Below are 9638 nucleotides of genomic sequence, written 5' to 3' on the forward strand. Positions count from 1 at the left end.
GGATACAATTTATGATTTGATTTTTAGAATTGGATATATCTTGTGATTTGTTTGGCTATAGATACAATTGATGATTTGATTTTATACTTAAGAAGCGAAGAAGAACATGCTTTTGATTTTTAAAATAAAGATTTTAATGAGAATATTTTCCATGATAGCAAGATTGATTTCTAGATTATCATGTAGTAGTTGGGAAAAATTAATGATTATAAATATATGCTGATATGACTTACAAGGCGGATTCCAAAACCTTAATTCCTTTCCCTTGATTGTTTACATCTTTTTATTGTTTTATATATTTTGTTTAGTTTAACTATTTGCTTAATTTTATTATTTGCTTAGTTTATTTACTTTCAAAACAACCAATTTTTATTAAACTAGATTAGGATTAATTTGGTTAAGATTTAATTAATTTTCTTACATTCATTCAAGTCCTTGTGGGTTCGACCTTGTTCTTGTCAAATTATACTTCGGTACGGTTCGTACACTTGCGAGTATTTTAAAATTTCACAACAAGTCCTCGAGCAAAATGGACGGCCTTCTTGTGTGGGATGCATCTTTTGCTCTGGACGGCTCCTTTGGACGATATGGTGTTGGTCAAATTTATCATTCACCATAATATTTTGTTTACTTGTATTTTCCATACATGCGTTTATGTGTTTGTTGAGTGTTTTAGGAATATACAGGTTGATTCAGTCGTGCTGCTGTTTACACTTGCAACTGATAGATAGTGGTTAGGTTGAATTGTTTTTTGGTTGGACATTTTTAATGTAATGGGCTGTTTGTGTAACTTTTGAGCATTTTGTTTATTTTGTGTTTTGTCACGGATTGCCAAATGGGGAGTTTGTTAGGTTCTAAGGATTTAGGATCTAAATGTATTAGAATCTCAATGTGTAATGTTAGCAAGCCATGGCAAAAACTTAGAGTCTAGATTTTGGCTGCTCAAAGTATGTTTAATGTAAAGTTGGAATTGAGTAATTGTAGAAAAGTACTATTCAATTTTTGCAAAGCTCGATCGATCGAAAATTAGACTTGATTGGTCGAAACTCGTGCAGATTTTTTTTTCTGCCGAATTTTCCAACTCAGCCCAAGCCCGTTTGACATGTAGGGTCTTATGTTTTGCCTTAAGTATAAAAGGAAAAACCCTAGCCACGCTTTTAGGTTGTTGTTTATGCTGTGTGTGTGAATCACTTGTGAGATCTAGAGGTGTTTGCCTTCATACATATTTAGGGTTATCAAGATCAAGATTGATGTCGAGAGCTTAGTGATCATTTCAGTTGCTGCATAAAGAGCTTAAAGAAAAACAAGTGGTATACTTGTGGATGTTGTGGATCTAAGAAAGAAGTAGTCCGTGAACTGGAAGCTGTTACGTGGTCGTGGTAGTAAGTTTTCTACTCGAAGTAGTAATAAGATGTTAGTGGTCTAAGCCGCTATTGTAAAACTTTAATTCTTTCATAGTGGATCTTATTTTACATTGAGGATAGCTAGGTTAAATCCTCTCCAAGTTTTTTACCGATTTGGTTTTCCTGAGTTATCATATTGTGTGTTCTTTATATTTCCGTACTGCTTTACATGATATGATTGTTATTGTTTTAACATAGATTTGAATAATTTACCTAAGTTAATCACTTGGCTAAATAACTAAGTTAAACAACTTATGTTTTAAGAGGTCTAAAAACGTACAGTTTCAGTAGTGAAGATCATACTAGTTTTTATGAAATATCTTATTTGTTTGTTTGTTTGTTTTTTTTGTTGGAAAAACCACTTGTATAGTTGTATTCCTTTATCACTATGTTTATGTAAAACATATAAAATATGTGCATGGTTGTAGGTTTTTCTTTTATTTTATGTTACGCATTTTATAACTTAAATCTTGTTTACTTTTTTTTTTCTTTGGTAGTTTTTCTAAAACTCTCTCTCTCAAGCATGAAAGCTATTCCTTTAAACTATTGTTCTTAGTTCAACATGTAATGTCTTCTTACCCTTTTTTTTAAGAAGAAAATCCATCTTTAATTTTTGTATTAATTAAGAAGTTGGTAAATCAACATTAACAAAATTGACTATATTTGAAGGAACAAATTCCATCCAAACTAGCAGCAGAGCGGACAACCTAACTCTCCTAGTCAAAGCATCAACAACAGAATTACCTTGTCTTAATCTCTTCTCACTTGAATATTGTACTTATATTACAACATTAAACAAAAGAAAATTTAATATAATCATTTACTTCGGCAAAATTTGTACCATCAAATTGTAAACTTCATAGTTATTATTATACCTTTTATTTTCCCTTTTACACATGTCTATTTTAACAAAATTGAACATTGCAAAAAATAAAAATAAAAAACTTCAAGTATTTTCATGTATTCAAGGCCTTTTATTTATAATGTTTTGTCCTATGAAAACAATTTTTTAATTTTGCTTTATACATTGACAACCAAACAAACTTTAGTTCTTAAATCTTTGTTTAAGAACTAAATGACATTGGATTTCAATGTTTAAGACAACCAAACAAACTTTAGTATTTCAATGTTTTTTAGACAATGTCATTTACATGATCCTGGTTCTTTTCACATCTACCTGTTAAGTATAACCTCATAAAGCTCATCAACAATAAAGTTAAATTCAAAAAATAAAATAAACCTCTGGCATAAAGCATGTGAAGAATTTAATATTATTTAATTTACCGTAAATAAGTTAGGAGAGTCATATATTTAAAATTTCTACCACTTTTTTTGAATCCCTAAAACTAAAAGTTATATAGAAAATTTCTGAATATATGAGCATTAACAATTTAACATGTAGAAATGATTTATAAGCTTGTTTCACAAGTTCATGAAATCATCTTAAGCAAATCCTTCCTCAATCTGATTTTGAAATATAAGTGCCTAACTCTCAAGGAAAATCACGCTTAATGTTCCAGTGGCATCCAAACATTAAAATACAAAGAAAGAATTGGTAAGATCTACTATAAGTAAAAGCAAATGGTTGAGAAGAATGAGATTTTCTTGCAAAATCGTAAACTAAAAATGGGTTCTGATTCAAAGTGCTTCTCCTTGGTAATTGAGTGCATTATGTAATTTTATATTGGGGATTAATGATGAATAAAAAAATTAAGTCAAAAATTTTGTAACTTAATTGGTTGACATCTTCTGATCTTTTTAAGAGATCTAAGATTTGAATATGAAATATCTTCTTCCAAACCAAATATATAATAATAATAATAATAATAATAATAATAATTTTATATACTAGAATATAATAACATTATATACTAAAATTTATTAGATTGCAAATGTCTAAAAAGTTAATATGAAATACAACATGTAATTCTTGGCCTGCCTTATTAGCAAAGAATAGGTCTATATATTTTATTTCAGTTACGTAAAGATATGATCTACTTTAGGTATTCAATGCAATAGGATCTCGTTTTGGTGCAAACGTTATCAGCACAAGAATTTTAAGTGTGGGTATACAAATGCAATAGAGACAAAATTTAAGTACAATACCTTAAATATTGTTTCTTAGATGCTCTATTTAAGATTCAGCCATGTGATGTGACTATTTAACTAAAAATATACACTTTTATTCTATGAGAAAAAATTTCACATGATAAAATCGTAGGAGGAGAACCTAAAGAACAGAACCTAAACACTGTGCTTAAGTCTTGCCCATACAATCAATCTCAAAAAAAAGAAAAAAAGAAAAAAAGTCTTGCCCATACAATAAATAACCATACAATAAATAACTAATATGTCATGAGGAAGTATTTTGGGTGGACAGAGGTCCATTGGTTTTGTTGGGTGTGTCATTCATAAGCAATAAGCAATAGCTAAATAGTATGCACAAGGGCACTTGTTTATTTTATGCACAAGGTGAAATTTCGACCCGTACAACACTTTGCCCAATTAAAAGTAAAATTACAGATATCCTTCTTACAACACACTGCAAATTTTTTTTTTTGGAGAGAGAAACACACTACAATTGACCAAAGTAATTTATGATCAATTTCCTGGTTTAGCAAAAATAAAAATATTGTCCAATTTACCAGGATTCCCTACTCAAAGCTCAACAAAATAGAACTTCTTTTCAGGTAATTTGGACATTCTTCTCCAAATTAGCAGAGCTTTTCTTCCAAAACTTTAAGTGAATAGCTCTATCCTGCAGCATGCTCTCTATCTCCTCAATTGGTAGGCCCTTTGTTTCTGGGACACAAATCAAAACAAAGCATACGCCTATAACAGCAATGACCCCAAACATGAGGAAAGTAAAGGAAGTCCCAATAGCTTTTGTTAATGATAAGAAGGACTGGGCTACAATAAGGTTTGCGGACCAGTTTACTGTGGCAGCAATTCCACCACAAATGCCTCTATACCTTAGTGGATAGATCTCGGAGTTGACAATCCATGGGACAGTTCCCATTCCAGGAGAGAAAAATATGATGTATAGAGCCAACCCAGCAAGTGCAAGCCATCCAGTTTTGCTTGGACATCCCCTAGTGTACCAAAGCCTATGATCTCCCTGGCAGATATCTTTCACTGTGTCATTTGAGATCACACACTCCCCTGGCCATAACTGTAAGATGGATAACAATGCCAAAGTTAAGTGAGAATAAATAAAATGAAAAAAGTGAACCATAAAGAGGTAGTAGCACTCTAATGCACTGTTATTTAGAATTTGAGAAAATACTTTCTAGAGGGATACACAATGAAATTTACATCTACCTTATTAGTAGCTGAGGCACAGAACCCACATGCTGGAGATGAAGCCTTCAAACACTTCATACAATCCCAACTATTAGCATTTGCAGCCGAACTATAATCTGGGCAGGTGTAATCTATGAGATTAGAGGTTACAGTTGGTGTAATTTCTGGTGAATGAGTTGTGGTATGGTAAAAGATTCCTGATAGAATCGCAAGTGCAATTACCACACCACTCAAACTGGCAGCAGCAAGTTTCCTTCTCCCAGTCCGGTCAATCAAGAAGATGCTCACGATGGAGCCCAGAGCATTGAGGCCAGAAGTGACGAGTGAGAGGAGGAGTGCAGTTTGATTACCTGCAATTCCAGCCAACTGAATTATGGTGGGGCTATAGTACATGACTGTGTTTATGCCCACACACTGCTGGAAGATCATAAGTCCAATTCCTGCAATTAGTCCTCTTCTTACTGTTTTGGTTCTCCAGAGTTCTTTATAGGTAACCTTTCCAGCAGTTCCTGTTTCCTTAATCTCTGCTTCTACAGATTCATGTAGAGCTTGCGTCTCTGTTTCCAACTGATCGGCTGAGTATATTTTCTCCAGTATAGCTTTTGCCTCTTCTTTTCTACCCTGTTAATTCAAAAGACGCGGTTAACAATCTTTGATTCGAACAAAGCATATATTTGATTATATAAGACTATGAAACAACTAGTTTATGAGAGAGGAACCTTGCGGTATAGCCAACGGGGTGACTCTGGAAGAAACATCATCAGGGCAAACTGCACCAGAGCAGGAAGTGCTGCAACTCCAAGCATCCAGCGCCATGTTCCTGGAGCCTATACAGAAAAACACACAAGTTAACATCTTTTTCATCTGCCTAGAGTACAAGCAAATGAAAAGCTGATTGTAGAGAGCAAAAAACTGTTGAAATAGCAAAATTATACTGTTTTGTTAACTCAATTACAATAACAAAGGAAAAGTTCAATATAATTAGTAGCCCAAATTTTTATGCGTCTCCAAATAGAACAGCTACCACTAGTGTTTTGAAATGCTATATTGAACTCAATGCAAGTTGGTGAAATGTGAATGAGTATCCAAGCACTCCTAACTTTAAAATTTACAACCGCATTTGCTTGCTTACCTGGGTAAAGGCCAAGTTGATAAGGTAGGAAAGGAACTGGCCCCCAGTTATAAGAAATGCATTGGTACTAACGAGGGCACCGCGGATTTTGGCTGGGGAAGCTTCAGAGATGTACAAAGGGGCTGTCATTGATGCTATTCCAACGCCAAATCCAACAAAAATACGTCCAACAATGAGAAGAGGTGGGCCGTTGGCAGCAGCCATGATCACAGCTCCAATAAAGAACAAAATGTCTCCTAAGAGAAGTGCAGGTTTCCTTCCATAGCGATCATTCAACCATCCACCAACAGCAGCTCCAATAATTGCTCCTGCAACTGCCGTGCTCACTATAGTTTCCTATACATACATGCATTGTCACCAAACACAGTTAATAACTTATTAATATACATTTTAGTTTCACAAATTAGTAATAATATGGATTTTTAATTTTGAACCTGTTAAGTACAAACAAATAAATAAATAACTAATCGGTAACTCATGCAATGCACCAGAAAACTTAACGAAATATGATTTTTTTTCCCTTTCAACATTTTTTTTGTTGTCAAAATATGAAATTCAATAATCAAGGTAATTAATTAATACTAGTGTAGTTCTTTTTAATTTTAATTTTAATTTTTTATATATAGAACAAGTATAGTTATTTATTATGATTATATTTGTATATGGAACTATATATTCTAATGTTTAAATAAGATATGATTTGATAAAATTTTAATGGAGGGTTTAAAAATGGAATTTAATTTATATATAATTAAAAAATATAATAAAATAATGACGTGTATAATATTGAAACCTCAAAAACTTACATGGCATAATATTATGATGTTAGCAAAAAGTTTTTGTTTAGAAACAGAGTTCATGTTCTATTTTATATATTTTTTAGATAACTATATATTAGTATATTATTACATATCCCCTAACCCTCCACCCCCAATATATATACACACACCATGATTTGAGATTAAATTTCTTGGTTCGAATCAATAAAGATTATATAAAAGAAAAAAGCAACTTTGAATTTTTTAAAACATTTTAATAGGAATTATTAGATGGGAAAAGTTAATGGAAGGGTATTGGTTAAGGAAATATTTTTAGAAATTTTTTATAAGAAAAAAAAGTAACTAATATTTTTGATAGCTTTTTATATTTCTCCTAAAAGTCGTATCTGAATTTTCTTAAAATAACTCATTAACAAATGCCTTAAAAACATTCATTAACCAGATCCTTATCACATCATTGAATTTTGTGATTTCACTTCCGTTTCTTGTTTAATAGGGGTGGAGATGCCACAGAGTCCAAAATCATTGCGAGTAAATTTAAGGTTTTTGAAATTCAGCAACAAAATTTAAATTGAAATTAGTCAAATTTTAACAGAATACTGCAGATTAATTAGTAATATTGGTTATTAAAAAAATGTGTTATTGCGTAAAAATTGAAAAACTAATTTTATAGATTCATAGATAGAAATTGAGCCGAAGGGGCCTTCACAGTTGTGAAGGGCCTGTGAAAGCCCATAAAAAATAAAGCTGAGCTGACCCAAATATTCTAGGTCCAATTTCTTCTTCGTTTTATTGGAAAAGCAAGTCTTGTTGGATTAAGTGAAGTCTAAGACTAAAAGTGTCATGCTCAACCATGTTTTGACACTTGTCAACGTACTGACCACATAACAAACGACACTTGTCAAACTAACACTAGTTTATTATTATTTTTAGATATATACAATAGAATTTTCTATTTTAATTTGTGGCGATCCGTTTTAGTATAGGGTGAATTTAATCCTTAAATCTCTTATGTTGTCACCGAGATCTATGTTTTTTTTTTTTTTGATTTCCTAGATCTATGGATTCTTATCCATAATGAGAAATGATATGTCCACAACATTTTTACAACAAATCATAAGTGGCAAGTTGTTACTGGTTGTTATTGTTGGGACAAAAAAGTAATCTTAGTGCTAGAATCAAATTTGAACCTATAACAACTAACTACCTATGATTTGTTGTAAAATTGTTATAAAAATATTGTGGACGTAGCACCTCTCTATTCATAATAAAGAACAAAAATATAAATAAAAAAATAAAAAGTAATTGAACGAAAACGACTTATCTAAAAAAGAAGGGAAAACGATTTGCTTGGGACTTGAATAGAGACTTCTCCAATTTTGATGTTTCCCAAAAAAACACAGACTCCTCAATTTTATTTATATATATTTAAGTATGACCAAAGTTTGATCACACGCCTCGAACACGACAAGTGAGGAAAAAAGCATTAATCATGACTGGTGGATTAGTCCAAACAACATTTCAAACATCCATAAATGTGAACTTCACCAAACGACTCAATTATTATATTGGGTGATTTTTATATTAAAAAAAGATTTCTTAATTTTTTATCCTTTTTTTTTTAGTTTTTTTTTCATGAATTCAGGTTTATATATGTGCCTAATTAAGAATGGAAAACTTAGAAAAAACATAAGTTCTACATCAATAATAATAATAATAATAATGAATAATTAAATAAATGTTAAATGTATATATATTAGGAAAAATAAATAGGAACAGGCTTTTAGAAACTGGATAAAATTAACAAGGAGAAGATGAAGATACATTCAAAGACATGCATAGACTATGTGATATGTATTTGGTAGTAGATAAAATCACCTGCAGGTAAGTCTTTCGATCTACCTCGTCGAAATCATCTCTAATGTAAAGAAGAGCTCCTGATATCACTCCTGCACACCAAAAAAAAGTGACGAAAAAAACATGTTTAGAATATACACAAACACATGCATAGATACCCAAAAAGAGAGAGAGGATTATATTTATATATGAGAAATAATATATTCACAATATTTTTACCATATTTTTACAACAAATTCTAAGTGACAGGTTATTACTGGTTATTGTTGAGGCAAAAAAATAATCTTAGTATTAAGTTCAAATTTGAACCAATAACAACTAACCATCTATGATTTGTTGTGAAAATATTATAAAAATATTGTGGATTTAACATATTTCTTTATATTTATATATACCAGTGTCATAGCCGAAGAGAAGGCCGCCAATCCCAGCAGAGAAAGCTAACCGAAGAACGTAAGGGTTTTTCCATGTTAGAGCAAAGCATTCTTTGAATGCTGATACATCGGCCGTAGGTACCCCTCCTTCCATTTTTTTCTTCTTCCTCTTCTTCTTCCTTGTGATGACTGTCTTTTTTTAAGAAATACTGAGTATTCTTTTTCTCATAGAAAAAAGAAAAAAAGAAAGAACCAGAGAGATAAAGGAAAAAGACAGTTTAAACAAGAAGAGAAAGAGAGAAAGAGAGACAGAGAGACAGAGAGAGCTTACATGAATGAAAAGAGGTGAGGCTTGTGTCTCTTAAATATAAGGTGAAAGTTGGATTGGGGTACGTGCGTATTTTGTTGTTTTGTGTTGTGTAATGTGTGAGAGAGAGATTGATTCGGATTTTCGGATAATGAAAGGGGTTTTAATGGGAAAAGAAATCCTCTAATATAGGACTTGTCTTGTTGGATATTGACGATGTGATGATTTTCAAATGTTGGATACGGTTATATTCAGAATTGGATAAGGGCTATTAAAACAACCAATTAATACTTGGCATTAATCCAAAGTTCAAACCAAAAAAATTACTAATATTAGCCAAAAAAAAATTAAGAATCACTACTAATATTAGCAAAAACAGAAAATTTAAAGATTACTACTAATATTAGCAAAAAAAAAAAAAAAATTTATTACTTTATTTATAAAAGTAATAAAAAAGAAAAAAGAAGAAAAAACAGAAAAGAT

The 9638-nt window shown here is 31.4% G+C and overlaps 1 protein-coding gene across 1 annotated transcript; it reads right to left on the reverse strand.

The window, feature by feature from the left end:
* Positions 1-3721: 3721 nt before the first annotated feature.
* Positions 3722-9185, reverse strand: LOC142636716 (putative inositol transporter 2). Its single transcript, XM_075811003.1, has 6 exons — positions 8870-9185; positions 8496-8566; positions 5839-6174; positions 5426-5533; positions 4725-5327; positions 3722-4575 (listed from the first exon to the last, which is right to left on the reverse strand). The coding sequence occupies exons 1-6, from the start codon at positions 9000-9002 to the stop codon at positions 4090-4092; spliced, it is 1737 nt and encodes a 578-aa protein (XP_075667118.1). The 5' UTR covers positions 9003-9185; the 3' UTR covers positions 3722-4089.
* Positions 9186-9638: the final 453 nt, after the last annotated feature.

This window comes from Castanea sativa, chromosome 5 (genome assembly GCF_040712315.1).
Source record: "Castanea sativa cultivar Marrone di Chiusa Pesio chromosome 5, ASM4071231v1".
NCBI classification, from domain to species: domain Eukaryota; kingdom Viridiplantae; phylum Streptophyta; class Magnoliopsida; order Fagales; family Fagaceae; genus Castanea; species Castanea sativa.